Raw genomic sequence first — 22123 nt, 5'->3', positions numbered from 1 at the left:
TGGCCTGGTCAAAGCCCTTGTGATTCATGCAAGAGGAGAGGACTGGCTATCTAATGTTTCACTTGGAATAAGGGAAACAAGAAGGAACTCTGTGGTGACCTGAAAGAAAGAGCTTATCATCTGGAGAACCCTGAAGGGGCAAGTTGCGTCAACAAGACACTAAAGTGGCTGATTAAAAAGGAACAACAAATCTCTCTCTGAAAATTGACAAAAACCTTCCTGAGTGGTAACCATTTACCTTTCAAGCACCAAAGCCTGGTAAACTTTATAAATCTTAAATTCTGTGCACAGTATAAGAATTGCCTGCAACAAGTGAACTTGGAGGAATGAGAAGTGAGATTGGACTGTGGATCAAACATACATTTACGTGAGCTTAGAATTAGAAGGGCGTTAAGTTAGGTTCGTTAAGTCAATAGTGATGTTAAAGTCTAATTCTGTTTTCAAGTGTAAAGATAATAAAAAGCAACTTCTGTTTAAGTAACCATTTGTCTTGGTGAATATCTGCTGGGTTTATGGGTCCTCTGGGCTTGTAACAGAAGCAATAGCCCCATGCATCCTATCTACAGGAATACAGCAGCAGCCACAGTAGACAATATTTCCACAACCAGTAATGCAGGAACACTGCAGTGTCCAACGGTCCCCTGCTGTGGGAATAAAAGCATATTGGCACCTCAATTTCCTCAGTAGTTTGTGGAGGTTCAGGATGTCACTGAAAACTAAGGCAAACTTCTACAGATGTATCGTGGAAAGTGTGCTGACTTGCTGCAGCACGGCTTTGTTTGGGGGCACCAATACCTCTGATGGAAAGCCCAACAAAAGGTAGTGGAATAGCCCAGAATATCACAGGTAAAACTCTCCCCACTATCTTGAAAATCTATATTGGACGCTGCCGTCGGAGAGCAGCAGCAATCATCAATGGTCCATGCCACCCAGAGCGTGCTCTGTTCTCACTGCTGCCATGAGGAAGGAGGTACAGGTGTCACAGGAGTCCTACCAGTAGATTCAGGAACAGATGCTACCCCTCCACCAACAGACTTCTAGACAACAGACTCATTCAAAGACTCATACTTTGCTCATTATTTATGACTGAATATTTAAATTTCTGTATTTGTAGTTTGTTTCCATTTCTTTCTTTCTTTGATTACAGTTTGCAGTTACCAGTAATTAGAAATTCTGCCTGGCCCGCATGAAAAAGAATCTCAAGGTTGTATGTGATGTCATGTATGTACTCTGACAATAAATCTGAACTTTGAAACTTGAACAATTCAATGGACGGAAACCAGAAACATGATCCTAGGCAAGGCTGCTCTCTCTCCATCAAGAGTGGCATGAGTATAAGAAGGGAATCGATTCAAGACTATCGATGGAAGCACTCAGGTCAAAACATCTGGATATATGCCCTCACCTTCATGACCTCCTTTATGTATGACTGCATGCTTTGAAAGGCTGGTGTTGAAGCATATTAGCTCCATTCTGAGCAGTGACATGGATATGTTCCAGTTCACCTATCGGAGAAACAGGTCAGCAGTGGATACCATCTCACTGGATCTACACAAAGACCTGGAAAACCTGAACAGCAAAGATTCATACATCAGGATGCTCTTTATTGACTACAGTTCGGCATTTAATACCATTAACCCTTCAAAATTCATCAGTAAAATCTAAAACTTGGGAGATAACACCCACTGTGTAATTATATCCTGGATTTCCTTACCTCCAGACCACAATCAGTCTCCTCCACAATCTCCATCGATACCGTAGCGCCATAGTGTGGCTTCTTAACCCCCTGTTCTACTCAATTTACATCTACGATTGAATAGCTCGGGATGAAAACACCATCTACAAATTTGCCGACAATACCACATTAGTGGGTTGTAAAAAGAAAGGTGATCGGTCAGCATACATGAGGGAGATTGAAAACTTGGCTAAATGGTGCACAAACAACACCCTTGCACTCAATGTCACCAAAACCATGGAGCTGATTGACTTCAGGAAGGGAAAACCAGAGGGATCAGAGGTGGAAAGGGTGAACAAATTTAAATTCTTGGGAGTCACTATCTGACTTCCAACAACTGTTAAAGGGGCCAACAATGTTTTATTTTAAATCCTGTGACAGTGGGGTCTGGAGCCTATGTTCAGCAGCGGCCACGAGGGCTTGCAGACTCTGGGGGAGTAGTGGACTGGTGCAGGGCACCAGTAATGGGGAGAATACCCACTGTTGAGAAGGAGAAGCAGAGGAGATAAACCTAAGGACAATGACCACTATGGTGGACCAGCGGGTAATTTTGTGGCTGAAAGACACACACAGGTGGTGAGCTATTGGTGACTTGCAGGTGAGGATCCCACACCGGCTGTGGGCTGCTGGTGACTTGATGTCAAAGGACTCTCATGCTGAATTCAAGAGGATGTTGAGGGCAAGAAGGGCTCCCAAAGAGCCTGAGTGCTGAAAACTTTCTCACTGTGATGGAGGTTTGGACCTGGCCTCGGGTTATCAATGATTTGGACCGAACTGGAGTCTTGTGCAATTACAAAGGCTGCAGGAGCGCTGGAGGCAAATCCACGGACACTCAATTACTTTATTTTGCTTCTCTTTGTCTCACGGTAATGGGATCCGGGCAATGCTAATGGAGAATCTTTATCTGACTTATGCCAGACTGAAGCCAATTTCACCTAAGATTGCAATTCTACTTTCTTACATGACAATAAACAGTATCTGATGTTATGTACAGTGAACATAACATTATTTACAGGGCTCCCCAATAACAATGATTCACACACATACAGTTCCGACCCACAAAGTAAGCAGATACGGTTGGAAGCACTCAGCAGATCAAACAGTTGAGAGAGAAAAACAGAGTTAAACATTTCAGGTCATTGACCCCTTCCTCTCAAACAGATCTACTCCCCATGAATAAAAGGGAGGGGGCCACTTGTGCCAGTGTGAATAGCTGGCGGTTGGGACACGGAGGGGAAGTTATAATTCACAGCATGTTCTACCTGACCCCTCAACTCGCTTAACTGGACCCGAAGTTGCTGCTCATTTGAAGACTTGCCTTCATGTGTCAGGGGAAGAAAGAACAGCAAAAGTCCTCATTAATGGGTGGGTGAGTTACCCATTTAGTTATGTCGAGGCACTTGTTGATAATTTCTCAGGATTAGCTTAAATTTAGCTGGCAATAAAATGGCTGCTTCGTTTACACAGCCATGATGAGCTGTGAACAGCAGGCATAAACTAACTGTCAAATCTGGCTGCAGCAGATGTTGATTAACCCTATGTTACTGCTTCTAATATCGTCTCAAACTGTGCATCTTGGCGCCTCACAGTTCGGCGGGCAGCAACCTCCTTTGAAGAAGACCGCAGAGCCCACCTCACCGACAAAAGACAAAGGAGGAAAAACCCAACACCCAACCCCAACCAACCAATTTTCCCTTGCAACCACTGCAACCGTGTCTGCTTGTCCCGCATCGGACTTGTCAGCCACAAACGAGCCTGCAGCTGACGTGGACATTACCCCTCCATAAATCTTCGTCCGCGAAGCCAAGCCAGAGAAAGAAAGAGAAAAACTGCTTCTAGTGCCAACAAGAAGCCAGGATTTCCAGAATCAGTAACATTTACAAAAAAAACAGTAGCACAATCCATCAAGTGGCTGCACAGGTAAGAATGGCTGATTAAGTATTTTTTCCTCCAGCATTACTTCAAGAGAAAAAAAATGCTCCCAATGTAAATTAGATGAGCAGTAAAACAGACACTACGTTAGGTCATTCTACCCTGATCAATCAACTTGAAGGAGATGACAATATTGTGGTCAGACTGGGATATTAGAATAAACATTGGGTTCCAAGAAAGCTCCAGTGAAGCTATTGTAAATATAAAAACTAAATTTCTCATTTCTCTTGGTTATGAAATGTAGAAATATATAGAGTCAGCAAGTGGAGCAGTGTACAAAGTACACCCTACTGTGTCTCAATTATCTGTCCACATTTCTGGTGCTGAAGTCAAAATCATAGACAGCTTCAAGGAATAAACACCTCCAGTGGTCTGGCCGGGGAACAAGCACCAGTCAAGACAGTTCACCAACATCTCTTTTGTTTTACAAGACTGAGGAAATTTGTTGAGGCCTTGTCTCTCAACAACTTCTACAGGAGGACCAGTGAAAGCATCTTTGCTGGCTGCATCACAATATAAGACAGGAGCTGCCCTGTTCGAGATCAGGTGGAGATACAGAAGGTGGTGAATGTAGGTCAGAACATCGCATAAACTTCCCTCCCCTCCATCTTCCGCTGCCGAGGAATGGCAGACAACATACTGAAGGACCCATCCCACCCTTGACACACTCTCTTCTCCCTCCTCCCTCTGCAAGGTGGCTCACGAGTCTGAAAGCAGGCTGAAAGACAGTTTCTTCCTTGCAGCCATCAGGCTCCTGAATGAACCCCATGACAGTGCTCTCATACTGCCATTGTTTGGTGCTAATTGGTCTTCCTTTTCACTGTAAATTGTGCTCTTTGCACGTCAGTATGAATGTTAGTTTGCTTGCAGAAGAACCCTTATCGCTGTACTGGGTGTTTTGTGACAAATAAACTGAAACTTGAGTACAATAGTTCATGATACGCCTGCCTTTCTGAACTGTTTATTTGTGTGCTTTCAAATTAAATCTCTGATGGGACACAAAGACGTGCAATCAAAGGTCACAGACAAAATTTCCTACCTATGATCTTTGAACTTCAAGGGCAGAAAAGAAGATTGACAGATTACAATTCCCTCTCCTCTGTTTTCCCATACTTCGTTTATGCCTTCTCTGCAGATTGAAAATGGGCATGGACCTGGATTCAAGAGGTGGGTAGGGATCTGGAATTAAGAGAGAGGTGGTCTTTCTCTCTCAATCAATTCTATGGGCTGCTGAGTTCCTCCTGAAGATCCTTTTTGTTTTGAAAAATTTCTGCATTTTGGCAAGAACTAATTCAGTTCAAAATCATTTCAGGTGCCAAGTGCAGTCTAGAAGCAGAACCTAGTTTGCTTTGGAGAAACACAATAGATACAGATGAAGGCATCTTGAGCAATTACCTCTTAACTAGCTACCTCACCTGTTTTGTCAACCACACATCTTTTCCTTGACCCAGTGGAACAAACCTATCTTTAACCCAGTGCAGTGGTCCCTAAATTTCTTCCACATTAGTTCTGTGCTTCCCGCGTGAACATCTGTTTCTAATTTACTCTCGTTAGTTCCTGCCTCATCCCATCGTAATTATCCCTTCCCCAATTTAACACTTTCCCATTTTGTTTGCTTTTATCCTTGTCCAAAACTATGCTAAAGCTCAAGGAGTTGTGGTCACACTCACCCAAATGCTTTCCCGCTGAGAGGTCTGCTACCTGACCAGGTTCATTACCCATTGCTAGATCCACTATGGCCTCTGCTCTATTCGGCTAGACCACATACTGTGTCAGTTATCCTTCTTGGAGACATCCGACAAATTCAGCCCCATCTATCACTCTTGTAGTAGGAAGTGCCAGTCAATATTAGGGAAGTTGAAGTCTCCCATAACAACAACCCTGTAATCCCTGCACCATTCCAAATTGTTCCTTAATTGATCCTCAGTGTCCCGAGAATCATTTTGGGGACGACAGACTATTTGCAGTAAAGTGATTGCTCCTTTCCTATTTCTGACTTCCACCCATACCGACTGCAGCATCTTCCCTTTCTAGGATCTCCTATTTACTTAAGATCCTAACACTTAGGATCTCCTAAGTGTTGCTTCAATAGGGCTCAAAGAATTACTGAGAACCTTTTCAAATCAGCGCATGCAATCTCTGTCCCACTACCATCAGGAAGGAGGTACAGGAGCATCAAAATCAGAACAACCAGGCTGGGAAATAACTTCCCACAGGCTGTGAAATTGATGAAGTGTCCTGTAATCGAATTAATCATCTCAACATTTTGTGTGTGTGTGTGTGTGTGTGTGTGTGTGTGTGTGTGTGTGTGTGTGTGTGTGTGTGTGAGAGAGAGAGATAATGACATGCTATGTATTGTATGTACCATGGTTTCATTTGGTTGTATACGTTCAGCGACATGAAAAATATTGAACTTTATATCAGACAATAAGGGACATAGTTGATCTTCCTCCACACAAGCTGATCTCTCAACTCAGAGAAAAAAACATTACAGTATACTTGACGCAAAAGCAGGTAGAGATTTCTGGTTTTGGTATCATGAATCAAGTTTGTGACATGCTGTCAGGGAGTCACGTGATGGAGTAGTGGCCGGTAGGGTAAAACTAGCCCTCTCCAGAAAAAAAGAAAAAAGTCAAGAAAAGACAAAGCATAACAAATATAAAGGTTAAGAAATAGAAGATAAAGTTGCAGAGAAGAGAAAGAAGATGGCACCCAAGAAGGAAAAAGTAAAAACGGGGAAAAAAGAAGTCACCGGAAAAGAAAGAAGAAGGCCTTGCCTGCACAAAGGAACAGGGAGACGTGGTGGCGAAGAGCACCCGATCTCAGAAGTTGGTGCCCACCCCACGAAGTCGCGACCCCCCCCCCGACCAGTGGACTGCAAAAATGGCTCTCTGAGCCAAACAAAAGTGCGCAATCAAAGGTAAAAGGAAACACTGACGGGAGGGGGGCTCAGCCGAGGAGCAGGCAACCATGGCACGACCAGCTGAGGGACGCCCGACACCAGGGCTCTCAGCTGGAAGATGAGAGTGAGGAACCAGGCAAGGAAGAAAGTCGACGGGGTGAACGGCAAGAGGAGCAGCAGCAGGAGGCCTGACAGATGAGCAATCCAGGGGGGAGGATCAACAACAAGAGGCTCAGCAAGAAGAGGCCTGACAAAATGATAAAAGCAATTCATCAGGAGAATCAGAAGAGACACAGATACAAAGAAGAGAAGAAGACACAGACACAGGTACAGACACTGAAGAAGAGGAAGAAGACCAAGATCTTCACAGAAAAATGGAAGGAAAATAGATGGACAGAATATAGATAAAGCCTTTTTTTGAAGAACAAATGAGAGCATTAAAAGAATGGTTGTCATTAGAATTTAGTGCAATTAAAAGAAAAATGAAAAGAACAGAAGATAAAATGCAAAGTTTAGAATGGGTCATGACTGAAATAGGGAAAAGAATAGAAAATGTGGAAGAACAAGAAACAGCTGTAGAAATGGAAGTAAATGACGAGGAAAATTGGAAGAAAGTGACAAACAAAAATTAAAGAGACACAAGAGTTGTTATCTCAGAAAATTGATATGTTGGAAAATTATAGTAGGCGAAACAACATAAAAATAGTGGGCCTAAAGGAAGATGAAGAAGGCACAGATATGAAGGAATTTATAAAAGAATGGATCCCGAAGATCCTGGGAATGACAGAAATGCAGGAAGAAATGGAATAGAAAGGGCACACAGAACACTAGCTCCAAAACCACAGACACATCAAAAACCAAGATCCATCTTAGTAAAATTTTTGAGATATACGACAAGAGAAAATATACTTGAGTGGGCAAGGAATAAAGTTAGAGAAGATAATAAACCATTGGAATACAAGGGTCAGAAAATAATTTTTTACCCAGACACAAGTTTTGAACTCTTAAAGAAGAGGAAAGAGTTTAATATAACAAAATCGATGGAAAAAAGGTTATAAATTCATGTGAAGACATCCAGCTGTGCTCAAAATATTTATCCCCGGGGAGCAAAACAGACTGTTCTCGGATCTGGAGGAAGCACAAGAATTTGCAGAGCATTTGCAGGATGGGAGAGATGAAGAGATGTAGTGAGAATGAAGAAAGGTGATAAAGTATATATAAAGATGTAAAAACAATGTATATGTAAAGAACTAAAGAGGGAAAAGAGAGGGAAAAGGAGGAAGGGGAAAAAAGGGAGAGCTTTGTTATATGTGTAAAAAAAAGTGTTTTCTGGGGGGGGGGGTTGGGGGTGAGAGAATATCCATCACTGCAAAATCAGTTGACGCTTGCAAGCAGGATCGGAATCCAAATGGAAAGGGAAGTTGTGGTTGCCCGGCAAGGGATAAGGGGCAACTCAGAGATGGGGGGACAGCATTTGGGGTTAAGGTAATATTGGGTGTGGGAATTGTTGGAGTATTTTATGTTTTAAATGTGTTGTCATACATTGAGTTTAAAAAGGGAAAACTGATAGATGAAAATGGGAAAAGGGGGATGGAGGTAATGAGGAAGCGGAAAAGAGATACAAGATGGCCATGTTGAACTATATGACTAAAAAAATTAATGGAATATATAACCTAATTAAAAGGAAGAGGCTATTAAATTGACTGAAAAAAGAAAAAATAGATATAGCATATGTGCAGGAAATGCAACTAACTGAAGTGGAACATAACAAATTAAAGAGAGACTGGGTAGAATACGTAGCGGCAGCATCATATAATTCAAAAGCTAGAGGTGTAGCCATACTAATTAACAAAAATGTACTAATCAAAATAGATAAGGAAATAATAGATCCAGCAGGGAGGTATGTAAATGATAAAGTGTCAGAAATACTCAGAATTTTGGAATTTTCTCAATATATATGCACCTAACGAGGAGGATCAAAAGTTTATGCAGGATATTTTTTTGAGGATTGCAGATACACAGGGAAATATATTGATAGGAGGGGATTTTAACCTTAATTTGGATCCAATGTTGGATAAAACTGGACAAAAGACTAGCAAAAAGAATAAAGTAGCCAAATTTATGGTTAAATCAATGCAGGAAATGAAACTTATGGATATATGGAGGAGGCAACACCCAAGAGAGAAGGAATATTCATGTTATTCGAGTAGGCACAAAACTTACTCAAGGATTGATATGTTTTTGTTGTCAGCCCATATTCAAGGGAAAGTTAGAAAAACTGAGTATAAAGCTAGACTACTATCAGATATTCACCCCTGTTATTAGCAATAGAACTGGAGGACATCCCACCAAGAACATATAGATGAAGGTTAAAATCCATGGTACTTAAAAGGCAGGAATTTAGAGAGTTTATTGAACACCAAATTAAAACATATTTTGAAATAAACATGGAATCAGTGAAAGACAAATTTATATTATGGGACGCAATGAAAGCCTTCATTAGAGGGCAGATAATAAGTTACGTAATAAGATGAAAAAGGACTACAATCGGGAAATAGAGCAGTTGGAAAGGGAGATAGTAGGTACAGAAAAGGAACTAGTAAAAAGGGATGATATAACAAAAAGGAGAGAATTGGCAGACAAAAAATAAAATACGAAACATTACAAACATACAAGGTGGAGAAGAACATAATGAAAACAAAGCAAAAGTATTATGAACTGGGAGAAAAAAACATAAAATATTAGCCTGGCAACTTAAAACAGAACAAGCTAAAAGAACTGTATTGACATCAAGGAAAAAGGACAAATGAATTACATATAACCCAATAGAGTTTAATGAAAACTTTAAGGAATTTTATAAACAATTATATCAAACTGAGAATGAGGGAAAAGATTATAAAATAGAAGAGTTTTTAGCTAAAATTGAACTGCTGAAATTGCAAGAAGATGAACAAAACAAACTGATAAAACCATTTGAAATAGAGGAAGTACAGGATATATTAAAAAAGCTGCCGAACAATAAAACACCAGGAGAGGATGGATTCCCAATAGAATTCTAAAAAACATTTAAAGAGTTATTAATTCCTTCTCTCCTGGAAGTAATGAACCAGATAGAAGAAATACAAAACTTGCCAGATTCATGTAAGACAGCAATAATTACAGTAATACCAAAGACGGGGAAGGATCAATTAACACCAGCATCATACAGACCAATATCACTACTTAACTCAGATTATAAGATGATAGCAAAATTATTAGCATACAGATTGGCCAACTGTGTACCAAAAATAGTAAAACAAGATCAAATTGGATTTATTAAAAGACAAAGAGCGGATAATGTCTGTACATTTATTAATCCAATTCATGCAGTTCAAGGAAATAAGAAGGCAACGGTGGCTGTTGCTTTAGACGCAAAAAAAGCCTTTGACAGAGTAGAATGGAATTATTTATTTAAAGTATTACAGAGGTTCAATCTACCAGAAAAATATATTAATTGGATTAAAGGATTGTATAATGGACCGTTGGCGAAGGTAACAGTAAATGGATATGTATCGAGCCAATTTAAATTAAGTAGGTCAACTAGACAGTGATGTCCATTATCCCCCTCATTGTTCGCCTTAGCAACAGAACCATTGGCAGAACTGATAAGAACAGAAAATAAAATAAAAGGGATAAAAATAAAGGAGGAGTATAAAATAAGCTTATTTGCAGATGACATCATACCTAACAGAACCAGAAATATCAATAAAAGAATTACATAAGAAATTGAAGGAATATGGAGAAATATCGGGGTATAAGATCAATGCAAATAAAAGTGACGTGATGCCAATGAGTAACGCGGATTATACAAAATTTAAAAAAGAATCACCATTTAAATGGCAAGCACAAGCAATCTGATACCTAGGGATCAGGTTAGATAATAACTTGTACAGACTAAATTATCAGCCACTAATAAAGAAATTGGAAGAAGACTTAGAACATTGGAAAGAATTACTGCTAATGTTGAAAGGGAGGGTAAATTGCATTAAAATGAATGTCTTTCCAAGGATACAATACTTACTTCAATCGTTACCAATTCTCTTAACAGAGAAATTCTTTAATGAACTAAAGAGAATAATAAGGAAATTCTTGTGGAAAGGGGGAAACTGAGGATAATGTTAGATAAATTAACGGAGAATTACAACCAAGGTGGTTTGCAGTTACCAAACTTTAGAAATTATTATAGAGCAGAACAATTAAGGTATTTATCAGATTTTTACCAGACAAGGGAAAAACCAGACTGGACTAAGATAGAACTAGATAAAATAGGGGAGAAAGTACCAGAACATATACTTTATAAGTGGGATAAAAGCTGGTACAATATAAAAGCTCACCAGTATTGCATCATTTACTTAATACATGGAAGAAGATCCACTTAGAAAGGAAAAAAATGAATTACCAAATACCAAAATTGTTATTGACACAAAACCCACTAATCCCTTTTACAATAGATAACCTTTCCTTTAGAGAATGGGAGAGAAAAGGAATCAAAAGAATAGAAAATTGTTTTTTGGGAAATAATTTATTAACATTTGAACAGTTGAAGTACAAATATGGAATAACTCATGGTACAATGTTTGCATATCATCAACTGAAAGCTTATTTAAAGGATAAATTGGGAAACAGACTGAGATTACCAGAAGGAAGCAGCTTTGAATATGTGATTACAGACACAATGATAATTAAAAGATTTATAACAACCATGTACATTAAGCTGCAACATAATGAAAATGATGAAATAAACTATAAACCTAAACAAAAGTGGGAAAAGGATTTAAACATAAAGATAAAAAATGAAACATGGGAAAAGTTATGTTCTCGAACTATGAAGAATATAATAAACACAAGGTTATGCATGATACAGTATAATTGGTTACACAGATTATATATCACTCCTCAAAAATTAAAAGAATGGGATCCAACATTATCAGATAGATGTTTTCGCTGTAAGAAGGAAATGGGAGCAATAAATCATACAATTTGGACATGTAAGAAAGTGAATACGTTTTGGGAAGATCCAAATCAGATATTAAATAAAATCACAAAAAATAACATACCAAAAAATCCAGAGATCTTTCTTTTAAGTAACATAAGAAGTAATGAATTAGGTCTCAAATTGGATAAAGCGCAAAAAAGATTAATTATGATAGCCTTAGCTGTAGCAAAAAAGTGTAGAATGTTAACTTGGAAAATGGAAGAGAGCCTGATAATACAGCAATGGTACATGGAAATGAATAAAAGTATTCCATTGGAAAAAATAACATATAATTTAAAAAATAAAGTCACATTATTTGAACAAATTTGGGAACCATACATGGAACATAACAGACAGAGCTTGCCTCTGACCTTCACCCCCTAAAGTGATAAAAAGACAAAACGATTTGATTCAGTGTGTAAAAATAGATGACGCATTTTTCTTGTTTATTTTTCATTGTGTGATGACATTGTTTTATGGTTTTATTGTATTGTATATGTTGAATATTATTGGTTTTGGAGGGGGGTGGGAAGGGAAAAAGGGAGGATAGGGGGGAAAAAAAGAGAGAAAATGTCATTGTGTATATTTAATGAGAAACGTTTGTATATATTTTGGTTGATATGGTTCAGAGTGTGAAAAATTTAAAAATTTTTTTTAAAGTTTGTGACATGCTGAGCTCACAGGGTAAGTAGTCAGCCCTAATTGGTCTAAATCCAGTAAATACTGAGGAACCTATTGATGTCTTTGGCTGTAGTCAGAAGCTGGAATTTCTTAATTATGCTGCTAATTAGAGAATTCAACAAAATTGATGTCCTCCCCTCAATAACTATATTCTCATCAAGATTTGCTACACCTCCAACAGTTTCTGTCCTATACTTAATCACCACTAGGACCATCCCCCAGCTTCTTTCCCCCTTTATATTTGTAATTTTTCCTTTCCATCTTTGTCTTGATAAAGGGTCACAATTCAAAATGATGGCTGACCATTTCTCCCCACAGATGCTGCCTGACCTGCTGAGAACATCTTGCTCGAGATTCCAGCATCTGCAGCTTTTGTGTTCCTCTGCTGTATGAGTGCATGGCTAGGATGGTAGGAGTCTTATGGTACATTGACTGCTTTTCCAAGGGAGAGGGAATTGTAGATGAAGTGAACGGAGTGGAGGAAGGCATGCGTGATATCCTGAGCCATGTTCACACCCATCTGGAGTTCCTTGCAGTCTAGGGCTGAGCAGTTCCCACCCCACACCGTGGGACAGAACACCTTCATTGATGCACCTGTAAAATAAATGGTGGTGACATGCCAAATTTCCTCAGGCTTCTATGGAAATGGAGGCATTGGTGTACCTTCTCGGCCACACACATTCCTGCTTATGCAGTTGCTTCCTGAATTGGAGGATGCTGGAGAGAGACAATACGCTGGGGAACACTGCAAGTTGGTGTACGCTCAATGTCATAAGAACAGTATTCTGTGCATAATCCCTTCCCAGCAGCAATAAATGAATATTTTCTATGGAGACAGTGTCAGCAATTGACTTAGTTGCAGGCCTGCTCCCCCCATTAAGAGCATGCACTCTCCAACCCCACTCCAGTCCCATAAAGGGCTGGCTCTCATTCATCACTGACACTCACCATGCTTCACCCCTCTCCCCGACTCTTCCAAAGAATGGATATCTGTTATCAAGGATCAGGGATCCTGAATACTGGAAACAGGCTTCAAAATTACTTCGCTAGGCCTGCCTGCACTCCTAAAGCACAACTTTGTTTTTCTTACACTATGGTTACAGTAAATATTTATAATTATCATTTTAATATTTTTTTTTAATTTAGAGACACAGCACAAAAACAGGCCATTCCGGCCCAAAAGCCCACACTGCCAAAATATACCCACGTGCCCAATTAACCTACTAAAATCCATTTGTCTTTGGAACATGGAAGGAAACTGGAAAACCCAGAAGAACCCCACACAGACAAGGAGAACATGTACCAACACCTTACACACAGCGACGGACTCGAACCCAGGTCCCTGACGCTGTAATGACATTGTGCTAACCGCTACGCCAACCATGGTGCCCCTCATTATTTATTAACTCTTTTTCATTTAATTTAGTGTATGGTATTGAGGTTTTTTTTTAATGAAGTACATGTTCAGCTGCAGCAAGTAAGAATTTTGGTGTATACATACATTGTACTTATGTAGACTACAATAAACTCAGTATCATCAAATTTCTACCTGCTTGTGCTGCCATCCAACTCCCCCCTCCAATGGACAGCTACCAATATAAACTTGACGATGGACCTTTTTTCTTTTGCAAATATAGATTTAGCATAGTTGTAAGTAATTGTAGATCCCTATGTTTGAACATTTGGCATTTTTAAATTACACTTCAACTCATATGTACATCTCCAGCTCCTGCAAATGATCTTTGATACCTTTCATTAAAACTTGCCTAAACATGAGTTAAAATGATTGATGACTTATGGTCCCCAACCAATAAGCTGCCTGTCTTACAGGGTTGCTATGGAAACACCTTAAGACTCTGATGTCCCTTAAGAAGCCTGCTGACCTAATTTTGGAATTTCGATCCTTTCAATTCAATACTCAGAGAGAAATCAGACTGAAATTCACGGTGTTTGTACAGGAAAGAGGACAAAAATAAGGACCATCGATCTGTGTTGAGTTTATTCATCGCAACTGAGGAAGCTTCCTGTGCATGTGCACCTGGGAGGGCAGAGAAGAGCAGGGTTATCTTTCCCAGTCACCACAGCAATAGGACGGGATCGAGAAGTCATGATAGTGCAGCTCCCTCACATGCCCCGGTCCAAAAATATAACCAGCTGATCACGGTGGATCCATGAACAAGTGTTCTCCAAGCAGGAGTAGACAGAGCTGGGAGATGGAACCACGAGAATACAATGGAAAGGAGAAAATGGAATAAAACTGCAAATAAGAAAAATAAAAAAGGGAGAGCTGGCACACAAGAATCATCTCCTTCCCCACCCCACCCCTGCACATCACCACTTCGCACAAATCGATGGGTGACTTAACGAGTTTTAACACAACTTCCCTCCCCATCTGAGTGAAACATGAAAGTCTGCAGATGCTGTGATTGTGGTTAAAAAAAAAACCCACAGAAATGCTGGAGGAACTCAGTAGGTCATGCAGCAACCATTGGAGGTAAAGATAAATCACCACTGTTTTCTGCCTGACCCCACTTCCAGGTACGAGCCCGCAGGGAGTGCAGAGAGGGAGGAGTGAGAATTCACAGAATTCCCTGAAGAAGTTCTTCTCTCTTCGAACAGCTCATTGGTTAAACATTTTTACCTCCTGTGGATGCTACATGACCTGCTGAGTTCCACCAGCATTTTAGTGTTTTTACTTCTTTCCCTGTTAATTTTAACCACTTGCATTAAGCCCATGTCAACCTGTGTCACCAGTTTTAATAATTCATCCACCAACTGATTGAGACACGTTATCAGAAATCAATGCCCCGTTCTCGGTCTCATTACCAAAATCTAACCTAGCCTGCCTTGGAGGGAGCTTGCTGATCACACTCAACCTTCCCTTGCACTTCATCAAATCTTCCTGGGGCAACCACATTTCCCAATTTGATGTTTTCCCAAAAATTTGAAAGTCTCTGTCTGATTCCAGAGTCCCTTTGCAGGTGTAAGTGATTAACAAATACCGTTCCCACCCTCTATCTAACTCTCTTTACTCCTTTTCACTCCAGACCCAAACACAACCCATATTTTGGAATTAGTTGAGGTGTTTTATCAGAGAGAGGACTTCATTTGGGGCTTCATTCAATCTCTCTCTCTCTCTCTCTCTCTCTCTCTCTCTCTCTTTACTTGGCCATTTACCAAAACACTTGGGGCAACCCGCATGTCTTTGAGAAGTGGGAGGAGACCAGAGGGAACCAACGTGGTCACAAGGGTCCACGCAGACAAAAGCCAAAGTCAGGTTCTAACCTGGGGCACTAGCACAGTGACACAGTGGCTGTGTCAGCTGCACCATCTGCCGCCCACAAGTCAGGAAGAAAGTGTGCACAGTAGAGAGGTCTCAGACCTGAAATGTTGGTCACTCTTTACTTCCTCAGGATGCTGCAGGACCCACTGGGCGTCTCCAGCACATGTACTCATTGCACAACTCAATAGACTGAATGGAAATAAATTGCCCTGATAAAAAGAACACTTAATTCACTATGAGTTTGGAAGGAATTTTAATAATTTGCATGCAACTAAATCAACCCATTGGTGAGATACGTGCTTCAATCTACCAGGAATACCAATGCCCACATCCAGGAATATCACAAATAATCCTTACTAATGCCATTGCCTGACACGGATATTTTGAGAGACTCATTGGGCCAAAGGACAAAGGCAATCCATTTTCCAGAAACACTACAGAAAATTTCATATGTGAGATTTAGTTTAGTAAGTGGGGAAGCCATGGGAAATTCCAATGCTTATGACTGCAAGTGAAGTATTGTGACTGTGCGAGGCTAAGGAGGGAATCATGAACAACATTTACATCCAACAAATTCTGTTAATGTCCATGTGTATCATGCAAAAGACAAAGCTTAAATAAGTACAGGAATTCCATGTACACTCAAAGAGCGGGTGAAGAGGCAGATGATGTTCAGTGCAGTGGGTAACTATGTTCCTGTATGATGAACTGGTGTCAAGAGTCTTATGAGGTTCACACAAACCAGCAGGGCCAGATAACATACCTGGTTGGGTGCTGAGGGACTGTGTGGACCAGGCCACTGAGGTCCTAACTCACTCCAGAACTCTATTGTTCCCACAGGATTCAAGGTAGCTACCGTGCCCAAAGAGAGCGACAGTAGTTGGACTAAATGACTACTGTCCAGTCACACTGAACTCCATGATCTTGAAGTCACTGATAATGGAGTGCATCAACCGTTGATGCATTCCAGTTTGCCTATCAGTCAAACCAATCCATGGACGGTGTAATAATACCCCTGACCCTCCACTCCGCTCCGACCACCCAGAGAATGAAACCTCATGCCAGGATGTTATTCATCAACTTCAGCTAAGCATTCAACACAACCATCCCGCAGAGGCTAGTGGATAAATTATCCTTGCCGGGACTTGGTACCGCCCCCCCCACCCCCCCCCTCCCACCGACAACTGGATCCTGGACCTCTTGATTGAAAGATCAACATCTGTCCAAGATGCCAGCAAAAGCTCAAACCCCATCACACTGAACACTGGTGCACCTCGGGACTGCACGCTCAGTCGCTACTATTCACACTGCTGACGCAACAGATTCATCAAGTTTGCAGATGACACTAAAGTAGCTGGCTTCATCAGTAACAATGATGAGGAGAGAAGGTCGTAAAGTTTGTACAGTGGTGCAAGGCCAAAAAACTGAGTCTCAAAGGAGAAGATTGTGGACTTCAGGAGGATGAAGGACTACCCTCCACTATACACCAACAGCTCCTTCATAGAGAAAATGGGTAAAACAAAGTCCCTTAGTGTCCATTTAAAAGATGACCTATCCTGGACCCACATCACCTCCTCATTAGTCAGGAAGGGACCAAAGACCTTCACTTTCTAAGGAGGTTGAGGAGGGCAAGGCTACTGGCTACCATCCTAATAATGTTCTACAGGAGCACAATAGAGGGTGTCCTGGCTGGCTGCATCATAGTGTGGTATGGTGGCTGCAAAGCATCATATCAGAGGTCAATATGGTGGGTGATTAACACTGCTGAGAAGATCACTGGGGTCTCCCTTCCTTCTATCAATGACACTTCAGGGAGCAGTGCTTCAAGCTGGCATAAAGAATACTAGAGGACCCTTTACATCCAATCCGCAGAATCTTTTGAGTCCCTACCTTCAAGGAAGTAAAGGAGCATAAAAACCAGGACTGCCAGGCTGAGAAAGAGCTTCTTCCCACAGGCAGTGAGATGATTGAACAATCCTAGAAATCCATAAATTATTTTTATATATATTCATTTTGGATCACTGTATAAATTTGTCTTTTGTGTGCAGGGTGTACTTGTGAGTATGTGTGTGTGTGTGCACTATGGTCCAGAGATGCACTGCTTCATTGGGTTGTAAATGTATAATCAGATGACAATAAACTTTAACTTGTTATTTCATCTTCCACATAGAATGTGTCTATTTACTTACTGCGTTGCACAAAAGAGGCCATTTGGCCCACTGCATCCATGCCAGCTCATGGGAACTCACACTAGCTCCATTTTGGCAAACAAAATTAGATGCCCAGTCCTGCACGGAGCAAGGTCAGGGTGCTGATAAGAAGCTTGCATCATGTGGGAGGTTTCCTGGACCATCTTGGAGAGTGAAAGAGAGCAAGTGAAGTGAACAGACAAGAATAAAGGAATTTAGCATGTCTGCCGATCATAGGAGTGTTCAAAAGGGGCACCAAACCTGCAAATGCACAGATTATGCAGGGTCGATGAGCTGGGAGAGGTTTGAACAGGGCAGAAATTTGAAAATCAAATTGTTGTCCCAATTGGCTAGACATTATGAGTAGGAAAGATGAGGATTATAAGCATGGGGATCCCAGGAATGTTTCCAAAGGAGCGAGGTGAGAGATTGACCACAAAAGCACTGGGATTTTCAAGCTGACCATTTGCAAAGAAGCGTTTCAGCAGATAAAATGAGGAAGGTTTAGAGTTGAGTGAAGTCACAGATTTGGAAGTTGACGGGCAAACATTATAAAAAGAGCACTCGTTACTACAAGAACCCACTGAAAAAATGCCATGAGGGAAAATCAAGCACAATCTTCATAAAAGGGAGCAAAATAACCAAAACACTGAAGGAAAGGAAGTAAAGCTCAAAAGTCTGCAGACACCATGGTTGAAGTAAAACCTCAGCTGGTCAAACAGAATCATATTTTGAATCAGAATTTAAAGTCACGAAATTCGGTACAGCATCATAATGCAAACATTCATACTATGAACCATCTTTCAACAATAATATAAGAAATAAAAATAAAATTAGTAGTGCACGAAAAGTAAGCCAGTGTCCTGTGTTCATTGATTATTCAGGAAATCTGATGGCAGTGGGGAAGAAGCTTTCCTTGTGCCGCTGAGTGCTCGTCCTTACGCTCCTGTTCCTTTTTCCTGATGGTAGCAGAGTGAAGAGGGCATAGCCTGGGTGGTGGGGGTCGTGTTCCCCTAGCTCCCTCCTGAGGTCCACAATCATCTCCTTGAGTTGTACTTTACATACCTTAATGAAGGGGAAAATGGAGTACGAGAGTAAATTGGCAAGTAACATAAAATGGGATAGCAAAAGCTTCTTCAGTTATGTAAAAAGGAAGAAATTGGTTAGGACCAAAATTGGGCCTTTAAAAACAGAGAAAGATGAAATTATCAATAGGAACATGGAGATAGCTGAGGAATTTAACAAACACTTTGCATCTGTTTTCACCAAGGAGGATATAGGTTATGGTCAGATAAGAGGTAGGGGTCAAGCAGTATCTAGGGGCTTGGTGAAATTATCTAAGGAAATATAGAATCTGATGGATATCCATGAGCAAACTGTTAGAACTGAGGCCTGATAAGTCCCTTGGGCCTGATGGGCTGCATCCCAGGGTGCTTAGAGAAGTTGCTCTGGAAATTGTGGAAACATTGGTCGACATTTTCCAAAGTTCTTTAGATTCGGGGAAGTGCCTACAGACTGGAGAGTGGCTGATGTAGTACCACATTTTAAGAAGGGAGGGAGAGAGAATAAGGGAAATTATAGACCGGTCAGCCTGACATCGGTGGTGGGGAAGATATTGGAATCCATCATTAAAGGAGAAATAGCAGAATACTTAGGAAGGAAGAATAGTATCGGTGCATGGGTTCCTTAAAGGAAAATCTTGCTTGAATTTTTCGAGGACGTAGCAAGGAGGGTGGACTCAGGAGAGCCAGTGGATGTGGTGTACTTGGACTTCCAGAAAGCCTTTGATAAGGTCCCACACAGAAGGCTAGTTGGTTCTGTATCTTTATCTTTGGTGCATAAAGGGCACCGTTTGACCTGCTGAGTTTCTCTAGTACTGTGCTTTTTAAAACACAGAAGGAAGTCTGAGAAGATGAATTTCCTAAGTCTCGCACAGAAGAAATTCCACCGTTATAGACACTAAATTGCTCTATTGGAAGTGAAGTACATTGAGCACTGAATCTCATGTCCACTTCCACTGCCATCACTGGAATCAAGCATCAGAAGTCCAACTTAGCCCCCTATTACCACATTGTGCATCCAACACATAAAACAGACACATTTCCACATCTAACTGTGAAACATCATACAAGTCTGTCCCTCAAATGGTTTTAAATTGATAAGCGTAAACTATTTCTCAGGCAATGCAACTTGCCAGGAAATTGGAAGGAAATGTTGATTCACCATTGACTAAATCATTCTTCAGAGAGAGAAAATGTGGCCTCTTTCTGTCAAAGCAGACAAACTTCATTTAATAAGATTAATGTCTTTTGAGGCATTCCATTGAAAACTTACAAACTGCTGTTATTCTGAATTTATGATTCAAGTACGGCCATCATCCATCTCAAGGCAGCAGACAACATCATAAAGGAGCCCCCCCCCGCCCGCTATCACCTTGGTCATAACCTCCATTCTCTGCTACATTTGGGCAGAAGGTGCTGCACATGAGGCTACTTAGCAAGATAAGAGTCCGTGGTATAACAGAAAACATACTAGCGTGAGTAGAGCATTGACTGATTGGCAGGAAGCAGAGAGTTGGAATACAGGGATCATATTCTGCTTGGCTGCCAGTGGCTGGTGGTGTTTCACAGGGGTCGGTGTTGGAGCCACTTCTTTTAATGTATTTTAATGATTTGGATTTTGGAATGAAAGGCTTTGGGGCCAAGTTTGCAGATTATATGAAGGTAGGTGGATGGGAGCAGATAAAATATTGAGGAAAAACGGCGTCTGCAGAAGGAGAATGGGCAGAGGAATGGCAAATGAAATATAATGTTGGAAAGTGTACAGTCATGCACCTTGGTAGAAAAAAAATGGGTGGAATACTTTTTAAATGGGGAGAAAATTAAAAATACCCTGCTGCAAAGGGTCCTGGGAATTCTCATGCAGGGTAGCCTGAAGGTAAATGTGCAGGTTGAGTTGGTGGTGAAGAAGACCATTGCAATGCTGGCATTTACTTCAAGATAAATAGAATACAAGAGCAGGGAGGTGAAGTTGAGGCTCTATAAAGCACTGATGAGAACTCACTTGGAGAATTGTGGGCAGTTTTGCGCTCCTCATTTAAGAAAGGATTAACTGACATTGGAGAGGGTTCAGAGGATGTTCACAAGCCCTTGGCTTGTACCATTCAAATTTAGGAGAACAGAGTGGGGGGATGAAATCTCATTGAAACATTTTGTCTGTTGACAGGCGCAGGCGGAGTAGGTACAGAAAGGATGTTTCCCCATGGTGGGAGAGTCTGAGAACAAGAAGGCACAACTTCAGGATTATAGACAATAGACAATAGGAGCTGGAGTAGGCCCTTCGGCCCGTCGAGCCAGCACCGCCATTTTACAGATCATGGCTGATCACTACCATCAGTACCCCTTTCCAGCCTTATCCCCATAACCCTTAACTCCTTTGCCCACTAGAGTCTTATCTAACTCTCTTTTGAACATAATCAGCGAATCTGCCTCTACCACCTTCTGTGGCAGAGCATTCCACAGATTCACACTTCTTTGGGTAAAAAAATGTTTTCTCATCTCCGTCCTAAAGGGCCTACCCTGTATTCTTAAACTATGCCCTCTAGTCCTCGTCTCCCCCATCATTGGGAACAAGTAATCCGACTTCACCCTGTCTATCCCCCTGATAATTTTGTATACCTCAGTCATGTCCCCCCACATCCTTCTAAACTCCATCGGCTACAAGTCCAGTTTTTCTAGCCTTTCAGCATATGTCAACCCCGCCATCCCTGGAACTAACCTTGTAAATCTGCGCTGCACACCCTCTATAGCTAGTATGTCCTTCCTCAAAATTGGAGACCAGACTGGACGCAATACTCCAGGTAGGGTCTCACCAGGGCCCTCTACAACTGCAGAAGGGCATCTCTGTTCCTATACTCCAATCCCCTCTTTATGAAAGCCAACATGCCATTAGCATGGACAACCATTTAGAACAGAGATGTGTGAGGAATTTCTTCAGTCAGATGGTGGTAAATCTGTTGGAATTTGTTGCCACAGGCAATGGTGGAGGCCACTAGGTGAATTTAAGGCTGAGATTGATAGATTCTTGATTAGCCAGGGCATCAAAGTTTATGGGGAGAAGGCCAGGCAGTGGAGCTAAGTGGGAAATTGGATCAGCTTATAGTTAAATGGTCAGCAGATCCAATGGGCAGAATAGCCTATTTCTGCTCCTATGCCTTATGCCTGTAGTACAGCACCTCTGGGTTCAAAAGAGGTTTTTATCCAACAGTTAACAGGCTCCTCAATCTCTCCAGACTCCCTGAACCCAAACCATGAACTACACTGACACCACCAAAAGATCTGCCTGCACTGTTGAAATGTCTCTCTTTTTGCACAACTGTGAGCATTTA

At 41.1% G+C, this 22123-nt stretch overlaps 1 protein-coding gene across 7 annotated transcripts in view; it reads right to left on the bottom strand.

The window, feature by feature from the left end:
* Positions 1-22123, bottom strand: part of dtd1 (D-aminoacyl-tRNA deacylase 1) — a 208729-nt gene that overhangs the window by 108195 nt on the left and 78411 nt on the right. The window contains exon 5 of one of the 7 annotated variants that reach the window (XM_069932342.1): positions 11353-18801. The exons of 5 other annotated variants lie outside the window; for them this stretch is intronic. In XM_069932342.1, coding sequence (XP_069788443.1) covers positions 18613-18801 — 189 coding nt within the window. In that variant the 3' untranslated portion in view covers positions 11353-18612. Of the gene's footprint in view, positions 1-11352; positions 18802-22123 lie in introns of those variants that run through there. One more of the 7 variants, XM_069932346.1, reaches the window with a different exon arrangement.

This window comes from Narcine bancroftii, chromosome 4 (assembly GCF_036971445.1).
Source record: "Narcine bancroftii isolate sNarBan1 chromosome 4, sNarBan1.hap1, whole genome shotgun sequence".
NCBI classification, from domain to species: domain Eukaryota; kingdom Metazoa; phylum Chordata; class Chondrichthyes; order Torpediniformes; family Narcinidae; genus Narcine; species Narcine bancroftii.
Note: the sequence above shows the minus strand (reverse complement) of the source record. Positions and strands in the feature narration are given on the sequence as shown.